Below are 20142 nucleotides of genomic sequence, written 5' to 3'. Positions count from 1 at the left end.
TGGCCAGCTAATTTCTTTCCATTTTTTTAGTAGAGACGGGGTCTCGCTCTTGCTCAGGCTGGTCTCGAACTCCTGACCTCAAGTGATCCTCCCACCTCGGCCTCCCAGAGTGCTAGGATTACAGGCTTGAGCCACCACACCTGGCCTGTAGTATAGAATTATATTATATAACATATAAAGTATATAACACATAACATATTAATGTATATATATTAATACTACAGTCATATTAATGCTATTAACATATTTATATTATGTTACTATATGATACTTAATATATAAAATAACAATAATATAATCAATACTATATTTTATTTAATCGAATATCTCTACAATAGTATTATTATTACTATTTTGGTACTAAGTCTTTGAAACCCTGTGTGTATGTTACACTTGGAACACAATTCAATTTGGACTCACCCGTTTCAAGCATTCAGTAGCCACACGGGGCTGGTGGCCACCGTATCCAAGGGCACAGGTATCGAGTCCCCTCTTTGAGGGAACAGGCTGAGAGTCTAGGAAAAATCACCTTCCACACTGGGGGGGCAGGGCACTGGGCCAAGGTTTTGCCTGATTCTGGTGCAAAAAGTAACTGGATCCTGGCATTACAGTACTGTCAGGGCTAACTTGGCTACAACTCTTTTTTTTTTTTGAGATAGAGTCTCGCTCTTTTGCCCTGGCTAGAGTGAGTGCCATGGCATCAACCTAGCTCACAGCAACCTCAAACTCCTGGGCTCAAGCGATCCTCCTGCCTCAGCCTCCCAAGTAGCTGCGACTACAGGGATGCACCACCATGGCCGGCTAATTTTTTTCTATATATATTTTTAGCTGTCCAAATCATTTCTTTCTATTTTTAGTAGAGATGGGGGTCTCGCTCTTGCTCAGGCTGGTCTCGAACTCCTGACCTCGAGTGATCCTCTCGCCTCGGCCTCCCAGAGTGCTAGGATTACAGGCGTGAGCCACCGCGCCCGGCCTTGGCTACAACACTTATTAAAAGATACTGTCTAGCTGGGAACGGTGGTGAGCACCTGTAGTCCAGCCGCTCAGGAGGCTGAGGCGGGAGGATCACTGGAGCTCAGGAGTTCGAGGTTGCGGTGAGCTATAATCACCAGCCCTGCACTCATGCCTGGGTGACAGAGCAAGATCTCATCTCCTAAAAAAAAATTGAGTGCCTAGGACAGGTGACACACCCTGTTGAGCTTCCAAAAGAGGCTGTGCATGGTATCTGTGCCCACTTGAGAGTAAATGTTGGCACCTGAGACAAGATTTGCTCCGAGACTTTGCATTCACTGGTGCAGACCCCCTGGCGTTGAGGTCACTGGGGAGGACCTGAACCCTACGTCCTCCCTGGCTGCTCCTCACCTGGCTGGTGCTTCTGCCTCTTTGCTCGCTCCTGCCTCCTTTGCAGAGTTTCTTCGTCTTCAGTGTTTGCTTTCCTGAACTCTCTCTCCAACTCGCTTCACGCGCACGCTGGTGACTTCACCCAATACCTTCAACATCTCTGTCCACACCTGGCCTCCCCACCCACTCACCACGGCCAAACTGACCTCAGCATTCTCCCCCAAACCTCTTCCTCCTCTCCTTGCCTCCCCTTCGCAGGGACAACCCCACTGTCTGCCCAGTCACCCAGACCTGTTCCTGGGACCCATCCTGGATGCCACCTCCTTTCCACCCCATGCCCTGCATGGTCCAAGCCCTCCATCCTCTCCCCCTGGGGTCCCTGCCTTTCCTCTTCCCTGATCTCCTGGCTGCCCAGCCTGTTTTCCACAGACCATGCCTGCCCCCATTTACCTTCCTTCAGGGTGCAGCCTCCTCCAGGAAGTCCTCCCTGACTGCCTCCTCTGCCTCCCCAACCCTTATACTCCATCTCTGTTCCTGGTCATCATCTAGCTTTCCTGGTTTGGGGAGTAGGTTGTAGGCAGTGAGTATTTCCCCCCCACCCTGATTCAGGATACAGATACTGTCCCAAGAGCTGGGCCACACAATGGTCTTTTAGAAACACCTGAAGGCCGATGAGTAGCATCCAGGTGGCCTTCCCGAGGTAGCCTCCATCCAGTGTTGACAAGTCTTGCCCAGGAAGGAAGTGGGCCAAGGGCTAGAGGATTGCCACATCTGCGGCCTGGAGAATCTGCTGGGTCAACAAGTGCCAAAGGGGAAGTGATAGGGAAGGGAAGTGAGAGATGGGCTTGGCCAAGCCGGCTGTGCCCCTCAGTTCTCCTCCTCTGCAATGGTGCCACGTGACCTTTCTGAGCCTCACCGCTCTTAGAGCCAGGAGGGTATCACTCTAGACGGGCACAGCCTAATGAAAATATAGTGTGAGCCTCCTACGTGATTTTATATTTCTCAGCAGGCAAGCAAAAGACAAGCACAAAGAAACAGAAGCAATCAGATAAAATTAATTGTAGTAATATATTGTATTTAACCCTATATATTTCAGAGAGTATCATTTCAATATGTGGTCAGTATAAAAATATTCTTGAGAGATTTAATATTCTTTTTTCATTCTGTACTAAGTCTTTGAAATCCGGTGTGAATTTTTCACTTAACAGCATTTCTGACCTCAGACCTGACATATTTCAAATACTCAGTAGCCTCATGCGGCCAGTGGCCGTGAGTGTCAAAGCACTCAGGGCTAGACTTCCTTGACTAATGTTCCAGAATGTCTACAAAATTCTAACATCTAATTGCTGGAGCTCTGTGCTTCTTTTTTTTTTTTTTGAGACAGAGTCTCACTGTGTTGCCCGGGCTAGAGTGAGTGCCGTGGCGTCAGCTTAGCTCACAGCAACCTCAAACTCCTGGGCTCAAGCGATCCTCCTGCCTCAGCCTCCCAAGTAGCTGGGACTACAGGCATGCGCCACCATGCCTGGCTAATTTTTTCTATATATATTTTTAGTTGTCCAGATAATTTCTTTCTATTTTTTTAGTAGAGACAGGTTCTCGCTCTTACTCAGGCTGGTCTTGAACTCCTGAGCTCAAACAATTCACCCACCTCGGCCTCCCAGAGTGCTAGGATTACAAGCGCGAGCCACGGTGCCTGGCCAGTTCTGTGCTTCTAATCCTTCAAGGCTCCAGAATCTGGAATCTAGAACATTCTAGAATCATGTGATTCAAGTCATCTGTAACTCACACTGTAGGCTGTGATTCCAACATTCTAAGAGTCTGTGATTCTAATACTCTAGCCTTCAGAGCCTTTGATTTAGATCAGGGGTCAGCAAACTCTGGCCCGTTGCTTGTTTTTGTAAATAAAGTTTTATTGGAACACAGGACATGCCCATTTCTCTATGGAGGCTTTCATGTTGCCAGGGCAGAGCGGAGTCATTGTGACAGACCTCAAATGATATCTCAACTGACAAAAGTGAAAATATTTACTCTCTGGGGCCCTTGACAGCAAGTATTTACCAATCCTTGATTTAGATAATCGAAGATTCTAAGAATGATGGTGATTTCACTGATATTCCTTTTATGGTTGTGCTTTATGATTTGCAAATATGTTAAGACATCCTTTTCCATGCATCATATGTCACATAATATATATTGTTTTATATTATATTGTTCAAAAGAGAAAAAAGACTTTGGCTCCCTCATCTTAGACATTCATCCTGTCAGGCTGCTATAATTTCATTAGGTTGAACTCTATGAAATTGCCAAAATTCAACCTATTTTGAGGTCAGGGGGTGTAATTATTTATTTATTGCTTTTGCAAATTGTGGTAAAATGCACACAACATAAAATTTACCACTAGTGGCATTTTGCACATTCACAATATTGTATAACTGTTTCTGCTGGCTAGTTCCAGAACATTCTCTTCACTCCAAAAGGAAACCCCATACCCACGAAGCAGTCACTCCCTATTTCCTACCCCCTTACCCTCTGGTGACCACCAATCTGCATTCTGGTGTCTTAAGGATTTGCTGAAATTCAACCTTTTTTGATCTACAAAAATGGCAGTGTTATATGGATAAACTTAATAACTTTCTAGGTTGTTCTCATTCAAAGAACTGGAAATGGCCAGTGAGTTGAGGGACTGGTACTCAGCATTTCACGGGGGTTGCGGAGACAGAACCCCCCCCCACACACAGACCACCCCCTCTCCTGCCTTCTGAAGCCTGCAGAGACCCTGTCCTTGGCCCACAGCAAAGCCCAGACCCCCAGGCGAGAGCCCACTCCTCCAGCGACACCAGAAAACCTTTGCCTCCTAGAATAGCTGAGACTTATGCCCAGAGACTTAGTGGCTAGGTGAGGAGTTTATTAAGATCAAGTGAGCTGAGCAACAGGCCACTGTAAATGCCTCGGGTAAGAGAAAGTTTGAGCTGTTGAAGGACAGCCTCCCTCCCTGGTTCTTCCTTCGGAGTCTCTTTCCAATCAAGATGAGTTCCCGCAGGGGCCTGGGGCTGGCAGGATGTGGGTGACAGGACAGACAGGGGCGGAGAGGGAACTGAGGGTATGTTTGTCTCTACCCAGGGCAGGGTCACCCTGTGTCGGATACGAGCCCTGGCCTCTTGCCTCAGAAATAAGTTCCTCTAACAACAGGAATTTATTCCCTAAAACAACAACAAGATAAATGCACAAATATATCCCCTCAATCCCTAAAGTATGTGCAGAGAGAAGCAGCAACGCCGAGAAGTGCTGAGCAGTGAGATTCCGAAGCGGGAGTGAGAGCCGCTTCCTCTCGCTAGGCCTGTGCCGTGTGGGTGTGTATTTTAAGAATTTATATGATGCTCTTTGTTGTTGTTAACAAACACACACACCACGTATCCTGTGTGCCAGGCGCTGTTATTCGTGTTTTCAATCAGTGCAGTGCACATTGCAACCGTCCACTTCACAGATGAGGAAAGTTGAGGCTCAGAGCGGCCGAGGCCCTGAAACTTGATGAGGGTGGAGCTGGAGCACGGATCTTACCAGTGTGGGCCTCGAGTCCTTGTTCTCAGCCACTGTGCTGCGCTGCGAGAGGAGGTTAAGAACCACTACAGCCAACATCTTCCCATTTTGTAGATGGAAAATTGAGGCCCAGGGTGGGGACAGGACTTGTCTGTGTTTTGTCTACTATTGAGGCCTCAGGCAGGGCGCTCGGCTGCGTTGGCCTTTTTGTGGAGGTTGTGACCCTGGGCTGCCTTCCTCAAGGCATATGAGGAAGGAGGAATATTTCATGTGTCTTGCAGAGGGCAGAAGGGTGGCCAGGCCAGGACCAGTGGGCAGCGGTGTGCTGTGGTGAGACCTCATCCAGGCCCAGCCCTCTAGGCCTTGAAGGTCAAACCACAGTAGGTCTGGCTTCCAGGAAGCGGGACTTTGAGATTAGTGTTGGGGACACAGGGTCAGCTTTCCCGCCACCAGAGCCCTCTCCAGCCTCATCGGCTGCCCCATAATTTTGGGCTATGTGAGTCATGGGAAGAAGCCAGGACAAACACACCCTGGGACTGGGAAAGGCCACTCCTGTTTTTTCCTGCTCATGAAGGCTCACTAGGGCCGGGGAGGTGGCAGTGCAAGAAGTGTCCCATAGGAGCCCTGGCACACAGGGTGGATTCCCAGGACTCTACCAGCTGCCAGACACGGGGAGAGACCCAAGACTTCCTGGGCCCTGGCCGGGGGCTGGGATTGTGGTCTGAAGTGGCATTTGGCAAAATTGGGGACCTTCTTGGAAGAGACGGTAAGGATGGAGGGAACAAGGGAGGGAAGGAGGAAATGGGAGGGATTCCATGATCTTGGGCTCTTAGAATCGTTACTTTCAGAATCTAGGAGTCAGAACTAGACTCTGGGAAGTGGAACCTTATTATTAATGCCAACATGTTGGAGTACAAGCCAGAGTCCCAGAGTCTCAGAATTAACTTGGGCAGCCCAACAGCAGAGCTTTGGTCACAGGATCCAAACGGGCTGGGCACAGTGGCCCACACCTATAATCCCAGCACTTAGGAAGACTAAGGCGAGAGGATCGCTTGAGGCTGGGAGTTTGAGACCAGCCCGGGCAACAGAACAAGACCCCATCTCTACAAAAAATAAAAAAAAAATCAGCTGGGTGTGGTGGCACAAACCGGTAGTCCCAGCTACCTGGAAGGCTGAAGCAGGAAGATTGCTTGCGTCTAGAAGTTCAAGGTTACAGTGAGCTATGATCGCACATCTGCACTCCAGCCTGGGTGACAGAGCGAGACCCTGTCTCAACCCCACCTACCCCCCCAAAACAATACAGTGTTGAATATCTCACATAAGTTCTTAAATACTGCACTGAAAGTGAAAAACAGAATAGCTGTATGGGTACCTGGAGGACGGTTTCTTGTGAATGCATATCGCTTTGGCACCGTGGTAAAGACAAAAAATCATTCAGCCGATCCATCGTAAGTCGGGGACGATCTGTATGTAAACATATAAAGGGACTTTGTTTATTGTAAAAAGTAATACAATAATAATGCTTCTCATGATTATCTTTACCATTACTATTAAGTGTCCTTTAGTCTGCGGCTGGTTAGTAAGCATGACCCGTGCAGCCGGTGGACCACTTTTGAAGCTTTTGTGAAGAATCGGATCGGTGCGTGTACAGACAGGTGGATAGGAAACCAGATCTAAAACGCATTAAGTGGAAAAGATGAAGAGATGGAACAGCGAGTGTGGAAAGCACCCATTTCGGGTTAAAATACTACAAAAGAAATGCCATGGACTGATATCATCGCTGATGCACAGAAAGTTTCCTGTTTCCTGGACTGTTTATAATCAGAAGAGCTGGGCAGGGCGGGATCTGAGAGAGGAGAGAGAGGCAGCGTGGGGACAGTGATAACAGAGCTGGCACACATGTGACGCCACTGCGGGCCAGTGTTGCCTAGCTCTCCTGTTAACTGGTTGAATTCTTACAACACCCTCCAAGGAACACCCTCTAAGGTAGGTCTATTATTATTCCGATGTTTTGGAGGCACAGAGAGGTTAGGTGATGTGCCCAATGCCACACAGCTGGTGGTGGTGGGGTTGAGTTTTTAAATCCTGCACTTGTTTGACTCTAGGGGTGGAAATAATATAAAGCAGAGTGTCACACTCTAAACACACACAGAAAGTGGCTTGGTTTCCTACGCTACCTGGCAGGGCGGAGGGCGTGTGGAGGAGTGTCCCAACTTCCTCTCTGTCCTTCCTGTGTGTCAACACCAGCTGGAGCTCTGGGCAGGGCCAGCCAAGCCAGAAGAGTCAGCAGAGAGCCAGAGGGCCGGGCCACTCTGACACTGAGGGGCGGGGGGCGGGGACTCCGGAATCCTGTCCTCCCCAAAGCTTCATCTACCCAAAGCCTCATTTTGTGCCACATGCTTTCCACCTACTCATTCCCCAGGGCTCCCCAAACCCGTGAGGTTTGTTCACCTCGATGACTTTCATTTCTCTGATGAGGAAAGTGAGACAGTCAACTGCCAGTGTCTGTCACTCATGGTCACAGAGCCGAAGTCTGCTCAGGGCCACTGGCTATACTGCCTCCCAACTCCAGAGTCTAAGTGTTTGGGATCACAATATTCTAGGGCACAGGGCTCCGCAGTGGGACTAACACAGTTTAAATTCAGCTCTGTTGCCTACTTAGCTGGGTGATCTTAGGTAAGTTACTTAACTTCTCTGTGCTTCAGTTTGCTCCTCTGCGGAAGGAGTATAACAATATTGTCAAATTCAGTCAGTGATAGACATTAAATGATACAATGTTTAAAGCTGCTTGGAGCAATGCCTGGTGCATAACACAAAGTGTTCAAGACATGGTGGCTTGTCATAATGACAATGATAATAATGTTATTATTACTGCTATAATATGATAGATTATGTCACTTCTCTGCTAAGCACCCTCCGACAGCTCCCGTCTCATTTGGAATAAGAGATAAAGTCCTTAAGACACGCCATGTGGCCCCACGTGATCTTGGCCTGATAACTCTGTTCTTACCTCCTACCTTCTCCCGCTCGCCTACTCCACGCCAGCCACACTGGCCTCCTTGCTGTTCCTTGAACATGACCATCATGTCCCCATCCCTGGGGCTTTTGCACTGGCTGTTCTCTTTGCCTGGACCGCCCCCCCTCCCACATCTCCACACATCTCCCTCCTTCCATTTCTTTAGGGTTTTATGCAAATGTCACCTTCTCAGCGAAGCCTTCCCTGACCACTCATGTAAAATTCCAACACAGCCAGCTTCCTGTGCGATTTTTTCCCATACATTGTTCACCTTCTAAAATACTAAGGCTTTTGTTTATTTATTTCTTTACTGTCCGACTCGTCCCACTGGAGTGCCAGCTTGTCTGCCTTGTCCTCTGCTGTGCCTCAGTACCTGGAACAGTACCTGGAACAGAAAAGGGGCTCAGGAAGAGTGCTGAATGAATGAATGAATGAATGACAGAGAATTCATTTTATTTTCCCTACTTTCCTAACATTATTATTACATTTTGTGTTTTTGTTTTATGTTTTTGGGACAGGGTCTCTCTCTGTCACCGAGGCTAGAGTGCAGTGGCATCATCATAGCTCACTGCAGCCTCAAACTCCTGGGCTCAAGCGATCCTCCCACCTCAGCCTCCCAAGTAGCTGGGACTACAGGCACCATGCCCGGTCATCACTACTTTTTAAAATCGCTCTAGTAGGATTCTAGAATGTTCTGTGTCTCGATCTGGGTGCTAGCTACAGATGTGTTCAGGTTGTAAAACCCAGTGAGCTGTCCCTTGTGTGATGTGTGCACTTTGCTTCTGCATGTTTTACTATAACATGCAGACAGCAAAGTAATAGTTTATATAAACAAAGATGAAAAAATTGCTTTAGAGGTACATTATCATTGCACCAAGATTAGAAAATACAGATGAAGAGGAATCAAGACAAATACCCTTGCTGTGAATACATATTTACCTTTTCCCTGTTTGATATTTTAGATATTTAATAATTTGAATTCTAGAATTCCAGGTTGCTAACATACTGGTGTTCTAATATTTTAATGTGCTAGAACTTCACAGTTCAATAAGTAGCCACTGGTCACAGTAGCTATTAAAATGAAGCAAAATCGATGAAAATGGAAAATTCAGTTCCTCGGTCACACTTGCCGCATTTGAATAGCTAGCGGCCACATGTGGCTGGCAGCTGGCACACTGGACAGCACAGATAGAGAACATTGCAAGTCCTCTTGGACACTGCTGCCCTGGAACTCCAAATAATATATGGCTAGGGTCCTAATAGTTTAATATTTTGGAATTCCAAGAGTTTTATCAAGATAGAGTTCTAACATTGGAATATTCTAGAATTCTGAGATGTTCCAACACTTCAGCACTGTAGAATTCCAGTGCTCTGATGTGCTGCAGTTCTAGCATCGTGCTATTCCAGTCTGCAAGGTGCCGATGGGCTGGGCTGCCGACACCCCAGGGCTCCCAGGGCCTTAGCATCTCCCTCACTGGGTCTTCGTCCTGTTTCTTTCCTGTCCAGGCGTCTGGGGCCTGAATGGAGAACGCGTCTCTCAGCTACGAGTACGAGTACGGGGATTACAGCGACATTGGAGATCTCCCCGTGGACTGCCCGGACGGCGCCTGCCACTCCATCGGCTCGCTCCGCGTGGCCTCGCTGCTACTGTATGCTGCCGTCTTCCTGGTGGGGGTGCCAGGCAACGCCATGGTGGCCTGGGTGGCCAGGAAGGAGGCCCGCCGGAGGGTCGGTGCCACCTGGCTGCTCCACCTGGCCGCAGCGGATCTGCTGTGCTGTGTGTCTCTCCCCATCCTGGCAGTGCCCATTGCCGGTAGGGGCCACTGGCCATATGGGGCAGTGGGCTGCCGGGTGCTGCCCTCGGTCATCCTGCTGTCCATGTACGCCAGCGTCCTGCTCCTGGCTGCTCTCAGCACTGACTTCTGCCTGCTGGCGTTCAGGCCCACCCGGTGGGCAGCAGCTCAGCGGACACGGGGGGTGCAGGTGGCCTGTGTGGCAGCCTGGATGCTGGCCTTGCTGCTCACTGTGCCCTCTGCTGTCTACCGCCGGCTGCACCAGGAGCACTTTCCTGCCCGGCTGGAGTGTGTGGTGGACTACGGGGGCTCGGCCAGGACCGAGGTCGCAGTGACTGTCACCCGTTTCATTTTTGGCTTCTTGGGGCCTCTGGTGGTGGTGGCCAGCTGCCACGGTGCCCTCCTGTGCCACGCTGCCCAACGCCGTTGGCCACTGGGCACGGCCGTCGTGGTGGGGTTTTTCGTCTGCTGGACGCCCTACCACTTGCTGGGTCTGGTACTCGCCATGGTTGCCCCGAACTCTGCGCTCCTGGCCCAAGCCCTGCGGGCAGATCCCCTGGTCGTGGGCCTTGCCCTGGCTCACAGCTGCCTCAATCCTGTGCTCTTCCTGTATTTCGGGCGGGCTCAACTGCGCCGGTCACTGCCCGCTGCATGTCATTGGGCCCTGAGGGAGTCCCAGGGCAAGGATGAAAGTGTGGCCAGCAAGAAATCCACCAGCCATGACCTGGTCTCGGAGATGGAAGTGTAGGCTAGAGGGACTATTCCATTTCACAAAACGGGCTTCAGGCATAGCTGGATCCAGGGGCTCACCAATGTCTTCATTTTATTCCTTCCTTCATTCAACAAACATCCATTATGCACTGGCAAGGCCTGGTTATAGGCACTGGCCATATAGCAGTGACCAAGACAGACACAAATCCTGCCCTCGGGGGCTGACGTTCTAGTGGAGAAAAATAGACAATAAACAAAGGAATGTGGAGTATTTCAAGTGGCCATAAGTGTTAAAAAACCTAAGGGGATAGAGCAGGCTGGGTGGAGGAAGGGAGGGTTTAGCCAGGCGAGGCCCCCTAGGTAAGGTGACATTTGAGCCAAAACCTGAAGAAAGAAGGGGAGTCATGCTTAAATTTGGGTGATGGGCGTTCCAAGCAGAGGAAACAGCAAGAGCAAAGGCCCTGGGGCAGGAGGTACTTGACGTTTTCCAGGAACAGTGGTGAGGCTGGCATGGGTGAAGCAGAGTGAGCGAGGGGGACAGTGGTGCGAGACGAAGTGGGGGGCAGATTTGGAAAGCCTTCTAGGCCACACCACATGTTTGGGGGCCCATGGAAGGGTTCTGAGCTATGGTTACCAGACAAAATGCAAGATTCTCAGTAAAAACTTAAGCTTCAGATAAACAACACATTTTTTAGTGTTACAATGTCCCAAATAATCACATGGGATATACTTATACTAAAAAATTGTTGTTTATCTGAAATCCAAAGTTAACTGGGCCTTCTGTAATTTGTGTGCCTGCTAAATCAGGCGACCCTATTCTGAGCACAGGGATGTCTTGGTCTGACTTAGATTTTTTTTTTTTTTTTGAGACAGAGTCTCCCTCTGTTGTCTGGGCCAGAGTGCCGTGGCGTCAGTCTAGCTCAGAGCAACCTCAAACTCCTGGGCTCAAGCGATCCTCCTGCCTCAGCCTCCCGAGTAGCTGGGACTTACAGGCATGCACCACTGTGCCCAGATTCTTGTTTCTTTCAGAAATATTTTTAGCAGCCCCCTTTATTTTTTACTCAAACAGTCTTGGGTATGTTGGAAAATTCTTTATGACTACTTTGCTACTTTAAAAAGTAAACTCTAGAACACTGAACTTTCACATGTACCTTATGGTGTTGCTTTCCTATATTGAAGAGGACTCACTTTTCTATTCATTTGGTCATTCATTCAACAAACATTTCGCGACCGTATACCCGCATCAGGCCCTGTGGTGGACGCGGGGGAACAAAGGATGACCAAGACAGAAATGGCCCCTGCTGGGAGCTGGCGGCTTGACTTGGATTATTTATTAGTAAATTATACATTAATAGAGTGATCACGGGACTGTTTTAATAGTGCCTGTGCGCCGGCGACCTCTCTTGGGGTAAAACCCCAGCGTCCTAGCGATCATGCGGTGTAGGGGGGCCGCAACTCGGGTAGGAGGCGGTGGGGCCGGGGAGGCGGGGCTTGCATGTCTCCACCGCAACACCTCCACGGTCCTCTAGAGGGCGCACGGTCACTTGAGGCTCCGCCCATATCGAGGCGGGGCGGGAGCGCACTGTGCGCAGGCGCAAGGTGGGTCTTGGGCCGCCCTCAGCTCCCAACTGGCTCCTCTTGTCGGCGGCGGGGCGGGGTCAGGCCGAAGAGCGGCGTGCGCAGGCGCAGGACTGGCTACGGAAGCGAGAGGGGCCTCTTGGGACCGGAAGTTGAGGCGTCCGCGGCGGTTAGTGAGGTGAGGGAGGTGGGGCGGACGCAGAGACGCGGACCGTGAGGGTCGGTGTCGGACCTGGTGGGAGGTGATGAAGGACAGAGCCCAGGAACGAGGGATATTCTGAGATGAGAGGGAATGGGGGAGGGAGCCGAAGGGCGGTTAGAAGCGGACGGAGATGGATCCTGAGCGTCTCTGAGACAACGTGGGGGTTAGAGAAGCCCCAGACAAATGGAGGCACGAGAAGAAGCTTAGAGAAACTGAGGGGCCGAAAGACGGGGAGCGTGAGAGAGGAGGAAAGCTGAAAGCTAGGGAGACCGTGGGCAAGAGGCTGATGGGTTCCGCCGAGAAAGGCTCGCAGAGAACACGAGGTCAAGAGGTGTGGTCACACCACGTGGAGGGAAATGTAGAACGGCTAGCTTGGACACTAGGGTACAGAAATAGACTGAAGAGGGGAACAGTTTGTCTTAATTTAAAAAAATTGACAAAGGTTTATTGGAAGTCAAATGTGAGGCCGACTGGGGAGACACACCAGCAAAGTGGGTGTGTTCCCAGAACAATTTAAATGGAGAAGCAAGACACTGATGGATAAGGATGGAGACAGTGAAATAGGGAGAACCCAACAAAGGTGGTGGCGAATCTTGCGAAAAATGGAGAAGGCAGGAAGTGGAATCCAAATCTCTAGATTTGAATTCTTTACCTGCCACTTACTACTTACCTAATGTCTCTGTGGCTCAGTAAAATAGGGAGCCTTATAGCACCATCTCAGGGTTGTGAGAAAAGTGTGATGTGTACATACATAGGATTTAGAACACACACGTGTAAGCAAGTAAGTAGGCGCTGGTTGTTGTTAAAGCTTCAGACGGTTGGGAGACAAAGTATTAGATGGAGAAATGGAGGGAGACAAAAATGGGGAGCCAGAAAAAAAGATTTGAACAGAAAAGGAGAACGAGATGGAGAAAGACGAGTGGAGAACTGAAGAGGGATGAAGAGAGAGACAGTTGGGTGACAGAGAAAATCATTCTGAAACATGGACTCAGGTAAATGAAGAGGGATGAGACCAGACTAGGCAAGGGAAGAGAGATGAGAGTGGTGAGCAAGATGGGCTGAAAGAGAAGGGGAGGAGAGAGGGAAACAAACCCACAAACGGCCACTGGCCTAGGAGAAATAGGCCAAGAGATGGTGAGAGACACAGAAACTAGAAGATCTAGACAATCTAAAAGTCTAAGAGACTCTTTGAGAGGCACGGGATGCTCTCAGTTGAGCCCAGCATGTGTGGGCAGTTTGTAGCCTGAGAGGAACGCTCTGCTTTTTGTTGTCCCTGTCCTTTTCTGTGAATCATTGGCTCATGTCATGGTAGCCCTCCAAGGCCTTCTCATTCTCCCTCCTAGAACAGGAGGGTGATGCAGCCTTAGCCTCACCCAGCCCAGGTGTTTATCAGGAAGTGATGTGCACTCCCCATAAGCTGGTGTTTCGGTGGGAAACAACTCTGCCAGTTCACAAGTTCTTCCTCACTCGAGACCTGAAGCCTGTATACCTGGCTCTAGTAACTTCCAGGGTTTGCCTGAGTGTCCCCCCCACCCCCGGCCACCCCCTTCCCCCAGAGATTCAGTCTCTGAACTGTTCCATGATGGCCCTTGAGAGATTGAAGGCGGAGTAGGTGGAGCATTGCTAATACCATTAAGAAGGGGAATTGTGGCCTTGTGAGTAGAATTTTTTCCAGATTATATACCACAGTTCGTCCTGCTGTTTTCCCCATGTTTGTCATCTCTTGTGGTAGGGGAAAAACTAGTTACTATTTAGCTTCTTTGTACCAGGCTAGGTGATAAACATTGCAATGGTTTGACATTGGATATTGTCTCTTTTTTTTTTTTTTTTTTTTAAATAGAGACAGGGTCTTGCTCTGTCACCCAGGCTGGAGTGTAGTGGTGTGATATCATAGCTCACTATACCCTTAAAGTCCTGGGCACAAGTGATCCTCCTACCTCAGCCTTCTGAGTAGCTGGGACTACAGGTGTGCACCACCACGCCCAGCTAATTTTTCTTATTTTTATGTAGAGGTGGGTCTTACTATGTTGCCCTGGCTGGTCTGGAACGCCTGGCCTCAAGTGATCCTCCTGCCTTGGCCTCCCAAAGTGCTAGAATTATAGGCATGAGCCAGTGTGCCTAGCCTGTCTCCATTTCATAGATGAAGAAAACCATCCCAAGTTAATTTTCCAGTGGGCACACACCTAGTAAATGTTGAAGCTGAGATTCAATCCCAGATCTGCCTGATTCCAAGGCCTTTACCAAGAAAAGCTTTGAACCCTTTTAAGATTATAAACCCCTTTTAAGAATCTGAGTGATGGACTCCAGAAAATTGCACATTGAGGGTATGCTCTTTATTAATTAGGACTTTTTCAGCTGAAAGTCAAATACCCAACTTTAAGCAAAAAGGCATTTTGTTGTGTAGCTGAGAGGGGAACTAAGCCTTAGGCACTAAATGATGCTGCCAAGCTTCTGCCCCCTCCGTCGTTCTCCTTTCTCCCTGTAGTTGCACAGTAGCCATCTCTGGTTGTGCCTCACTGTGCCCATGTGCAGGCTTTTCTCTAGAGTAGGTTTCTAGGAAAGACTATAATGTTCCAGAACTACTGCAAACAGCTCCGGGTTTATATTAAACTTGTCACAATAAAGTGAGAGTTTTTTTCTCCTAGTAACCAATCGAAATTCCAAAGAAGAGCACTGATTGGTGCTGCTTGGGTCATGTGTCCACTCCCCAGACCAATCACTGGTTAAAGGGGGAATAGAGTACACTGATTGGCTAGGCCTTTGTCGCCTGCCCAAATAGTAGGGGTTCTCTGGCTTAAAGGCCCTCAGAACTGTGTGGAACTGAGGAAGGGTTGTTCTCCAAAGGAAGGTGGGTACTGTTCTCAGAAAAGGGGTAAGGGGTTCTGTCAGGTAGGCAAAAATAATACATACATAACACTTGCAAAATTTTGCATTTATTTATTTAGAGACAGGGTCTTGCCCTGCTACCTGGACTGGAGTGCAGTGGCATGATCAGAGCTCAATGCAACCTCAATCTCCTGGCCTCAAGCGATACCCCTGCCTCAGTCTCTCAAGTAGCTGGGACTACAGGTGTTTGCCATCGTGCCTGGCTAATTTTTTATTTTTATTTTTTCGTAGTGATGGAGTCTCACTCTTGTCCAGGCTGATTTAGAACTCCTGGCCTCAAGCGATCCTCATGCCTCGGCCTCCCAAATTGCTAGGATTACAGGCGTGAGCCATTACACGCAGCCAAAATTTTGCATTTAATCTCAATGTTCTGAAGCTTTGTGAGCCCTAGGTTCAGAACCCTTGCCTTATTCTTTTCATTATATCACACCTCTCTCGTGTTATTTCCTCTTACAGCAAAGTTCTACTGTTTATTGGCCACTCGACCCATAGTCCTCTTTTAGGTGTCAGGTCAAACGTCCCCTCCTTTGGGATCCTTCCCTGACTCCCAAGCATGGGCAGGCACCTCCTTCGGACTCCATGGCTCCCATCACTGTGTTGTCAGTCTGGGAGTGTGTGTCTCTTTCATGTGACCATGGCCACCTGTGAGGACTCAGGTGGTCTTATTCTTTACCTCCTTTTCCTAGTCCAGTGCTCGAGAAACAGCACGCTTTTAACAGATATTTCTAAAAATGATCGAATGTCTTCTGTTCTCTTTCCCAAGCATCCAGAGCCTGAAAACCCAGTATAAACTTGTGCCCATCCCAGAGTTCACTGCAGGAATCATGAGGTACCCTGTGCAACACCAGCTCAACCAGGCCCCTGGCCACTTAACCCTGTCATCTACGGTGGTCCTGTACCGTGAACGAGGAGGAAAATTAGCTTTTTGAAGAGAAAGTAATTCCTTATCTCAGGCACTGGCCTCCTACTCTGGAGGTGGGGGACAGATAAGCTATTTTGTCCAGGTGACTGGAACTGAGGCCACATTTGTGGTAGCATTGTGACTAGCAACATGCCTCCTCCCCGAATGAGGGAGGGTAGGGGTCACCCAGACCACCACCAGGCTCCCAGTGAGGAAAAGGCCCTGGAGAAATGGGACTGGAATTGTCCAGAGACGCGTCGCCTCTTGGAAGATGCCTTCTTCGGTGAAGAGGGTTGTATCCGTCAGGGTTCTGAGGAGTGCCAGAAGTTTTGGACCTTCTTTGAACGCCTGCAGAGATTCCAGAATCTCAAGACCTCCAGGAAGGAGGAGAAAGACCCCGGGCATCCCAAGCACAGTATCCCAGCCCTGGCCGACCTCCCTCGCACTTACGACCCTCGGTACCGCATCAACCTCTCTGTCCTCGGTCCCGACGTGCGGGGCTATCGGGGGCCGGGCGGGCGCCTGCCCCCAGAGAGAGTGTCTGAGTTCCGCCGAGCCCTGTTGCACTACCTGGACTTTGGCCAGAAGCAGGCGTTTGGGCGGCTGGCCAAACTGCAGCGTGAGCGGGCAGCACTTCCCATTGCCCAGTATGGGACCCGCATCCTGAAGACGCTCAAGAAGCATCAGGTGGTGGTGGTGGCTGGTGACACGGGCTGTGGCAAGTCCACTCAGGTGCCCCAGTACCTGCTGGCTGCTGGCTTCAGTCACGTGGCATGCACCCAGCCCCGTCGAATCGCCTGCATCTCACTGGCCAAGCGTGTTGGCTTTGAGAGCCTCAGTCAGTATGGTTCGCAGGTGAGTGGGACATGCCAGGTTTCCGATTCTTCCAGCGTGACCTTGGGGAATAGATTGCTTGTCCACATGGCAGTTTCAGTAAAAGTTAAGCACTTATCCTTTGACCCAGTGGTGATTCTTCTAGAACTTTATCTATAGATTGGTTTCTATGTGGGCCAAATGACAAAGGTACTAGCAGTACAAGGATAGCAATTTCACAGCCAAAATTGGAAATGTCCTAAATGTTCATCAATCTTTTTTTTTGTTTCTTTAAAGAGATAGGGTCTTGCTCTGTCACCCAGGCTGGCCTGCAGTGGCATAGCTCACAGCAGCCTCAAAACTCCTGGCCTCAAGCAATCCTCTCGCCTCAGCCTCCCAAAGTGCTGGGATTACAGGCATGAGCCACCGTGCCCAACAAAAAGCATTTAGAGTAGTTCCTGGCACACAGTAAGGAAGAACGTTGATTACAAAGAAAGGTTAATTACTGTTATTATAATTAATATTATATATACACCAGGCACTGTGCCAGATACTTTAGGTGCATTATCACATGGAGTTCTCACAGCACCTAGGAGAAAAAAATAGGTCTTTAAGGGATGCCATTGCTTGCCCAATGTTGCAGGGGTGAGATTCAAACTCAGGCCCGTTGGACTGCAGAGTCTGATGCAGAGGCATGGCATTTGCTCAGATTTTCTATTTGGGCAGGGTGGGGGGCTAGTGCCCAGGCTCTGGGTCCTCTCCTGACAGCACTGTGGGCCTTCCACACACCCTAGGTTGGCTACCAGATCCGCTTTGAGAGCACGCGTTCAGCAGCCACCAAGATTGTGTTCCTGACAGTCGGGCTGCTTCTGCGGCAAATCCAGCGGGAGCCCAGCCTGCCCCAGTACGAGGTCCTGATCGTGGATGAAGTCCACGAGCGGCACCTCCACAACGACTTCCTGCTGGGTGTCCTCCGGCGCCTGCTGCCCAAGCGGCCTGACCTCAAGGTCATCCTCATGTCGGCCACCATCAACATCTCGCTCTTCTCCAGCTACTTTGGCGATGCCCCTGTGGTGCAGGTGCCTGGCCGGCTCTTCCCCATCACCGTGAGTGCTTCCTCCTCCCACTCAGAGCTCCCACCTGGTCTCTGGCTGTCTCTGTCTGTTTAGTGTTGCTATAAAGGAATAACCGAGACTGGGTCATTTATAAAGGAGAGAGGTTTATGAGGTCACAGTTCTGCAGGCTGTAGAAGCAGCATGGTGCTGGCATCTGCTTGGCTTTCTGTTTAGGCCCTCAGACTGCTTCCACCCACAGTGGAAGGTGGAAAGAAACTGGCTTGTGCAGAGATCACATTGTTGGGGAGGAAGCAAGAGAGGGGAGGGGAGTGCAGGTTCTGTTTAATAACCATCTTTCAGGGGAACTGATGAATCAAGAACCTGTGTACCTTGAGGTGGCACCAAGCCATTCATGAGAGATCCTTCTGCATGACTCAAACACTTTCCATTGGGCCCCACCTCAAACACTGGGGATCAGATTTCATCATGAGGTTTGGAGGGTCAAATATCAAAACCATAGCACTGGCCAAACCTGGGCATGTCTCTTCTCTCTACTGCTATATTTTGCATCTCTTCTATTAAGGACATTCTCTCTTTTTTTGAAGCTGTCATTTATTCTGACCATTTACAATGTGCCAGGTAGGGTGCTAAGTGCTTGTTAAGAGTGAAAGCTAAATTGCTATAACAAAAAAACCTAAAAATATAAGGGCTCAAATAAGATAAAAATTTATTTCTCTTATGTAAGAGTCTGGCCAGTCCAGGCTGGTGAGCAGCTCTCTTCCATGTGGTCATTCAGGGACCCAGGCTCCTTTTCTTTTATTGCTCTACCATCTCATAGGGCAGGATTTCTTAAAGCCAGCAGTATTGACATTTTGGGCTGGATGATTCTTTTCTCCCACTTATTTTTTATTTTTATATTCATGTGGGTATAAGTGAAATTTTTTACATTGATGTAATGCATCGTGGTGAAGTCAGGGCCTTCAGAGCATATGTCACTGAAGCAACACACATCATACCCACCAAGCAACCTCCCACCATAATCCAAGTCTCCATTGTTCCACACTCTGCTCCCACATGTACACATTGTTTAGCTCCTGCTTATGAGAACATGCAGTATCTGTCTTTCTGTGTCTGAGTTGTTTCATTCAAGATAATGGCCTCCAGTTCCACCTGTGTTGCTGCAAAAGACATGATTTCATTCTTTTTTATAGCTGCATAGTATTCCGTGGTGTGCATACACCACCTTTTCTTTATCCAGTCCTCCATTGCTGAGCATTGAGGTTGATTCCATGTCTTCACTATTGTGAATAGTCCTGTGATACACATAACAAGTGCAAGTATCTTTTTTATATATTGATTTCCTTTGGTTAGAAGGGCTGGAGAATTCTTTGTGGTCAGGGCTCTCCTGTGTGCTGTAGGGCATTTAGCAGCACCCCTGGCCACTGGATGCTAGTAGCGTTCTCGTCCTCCAGTTGTAACAACCAAAAATGTCTCCAGATGTTGCCACATATTCCCTGGGGGGCAACCTCTGGTGGAGAACTACTGTCCCAGGAAATTGTCCTCATCTGTATGGGAGAAACTTCCAGGAAGGACTTCATTGTCCCTGTGGTTTCTAGTTCTAAATACCCATCAATCTGTCTTCCAAGCAGCTGTACAAAAAGAATGAGGATGCTTCCTGAGAAGTGATTTCTAGGATTTTAATACTGGTTCTATCATGTAGAATTTTTCTTGTCATAGAAATTACCATATTCTAAACACAAAAGAATGTATTAATACATATCATAAGAGTATAGGCCGGGCGTGGTGGCTCACGCCTGTAATCCTAGCCCTCTGGGAGGCCGAGGTGGGTGGATTGCTCGAGGTCAGGAGTTCGAGACCAGCCTGAGTGAGACCCCATCTCTACTAAAAATAGAAAGAAATTATCAGGCCAACTAAAAATATATATAGAAAAAATTAGCCGGGCATGGTGGCACATGCCTGTAGTCCCAGCTACTCGGGAGGCTGAGGCAGGAGGATCGCTTAAGCCCAGGACTTTGAGGTTGTTGTGAGCTAGGCTGACGCCATGGCACTCACTCTTAGCCCGGGCAACAGAGTGAGACTCTGTCTCAAAAAAAAAAAAAAAAGAGTATAGCTCAATTAACTTTCACAAATGAAATACATCTATGTAGCCAGCACACAGATTCAAAGAAAATCAAATATTGCAGCACCCCCAAAAGCTCTCCAGTTACCTTGCTGTTGTCTTTTTATTACATCCGCTAAATTATGCAGTTGGAGTGTGCTGTCTGCCACCCATCTGATCCACATCTTCT

The 20142-nt window shown here is 49.0% G+C and overlaps 2 protein-coding genes across 6 annotated transcripts in view; both read left to right on the top strand.

Annotated features, from left to right (window-relative positions):
- Positions 1–5559: 5559 nt before the first annotated feature.
- C5AR2 (complement C5a receptor 2) lies at positions 5560–11318 on the top strand. 2 transcript variants are annotated; one of them, XM_045531316.1, is made up of 3 exons: positions 5560–5644; positions 6434–6864; positions 9401–11318. In XM_045531316.1, the coding sequence occupies exon 3, from the start codon at positions 9416–9418 to the stop codon at positions 10433–10435; it is 1020 nt and encodes a 339-aa protein (XP_045387272.1). In that variant the 5' UTR covers positions 5560–5644; positions 6434–6864; positions 9401–9415; the 3' UTR covers positions 10436–11318. The 2 variants fall into 2 exon arrangements, with proteins under 2 accessions (XP_045387272.1, XP_045387273.1); XM_045531317.1 differs by lacking the exon at positions 6434–6864 and having other exon boundaries at positions 5561–5644.
- The window catches only part of DHX34 (DExH-box helicase 34), a 34018-nt gene continuing 19462 nt past the window's right edge, over positions 5587–20142 (top strand). The window contains exons 1-3 of one of the 4 annotated variants that reach the window (XM_045531315.1): positions 5587–5644; positions 15828–16820; positions 17573–17884. In XM_045531315.1, coding sequence (XP_045387271.1) covers positions 16116–16820; positions 17573–17884 — 1017 coding nt within the window. In that variant the 5' untranslated portion in view covers positions 5587–5644; positions 15828–16115. Of the gene's footprint in view, positions 5645–12114; positions 12155–12175; positions 13171–15827; positions 16821–17572; positions 17885–20142 lie in introns of those variants that run through there. The other 3 variants (XM_045531312.1, XM_045531314.1, XM_045531313.1) reach the window with 3 other exon arrangements.

This window comes from Lemur catta, chromosome 19 (assembly GCF_020740605.2).
Source record: "Lemur catta isolate mLemCat1 chromosome 19, mLemCat1.pri, whole genome shotgun sequence".
NCBI lineage: Eukaryota > Metazoa > Chordata > Mammalia > Primates > Lemuridae > Lemur > Lemur catta.
This window is presented reverse-complemented; position numbering and strand designations above follow the sequence as displayed.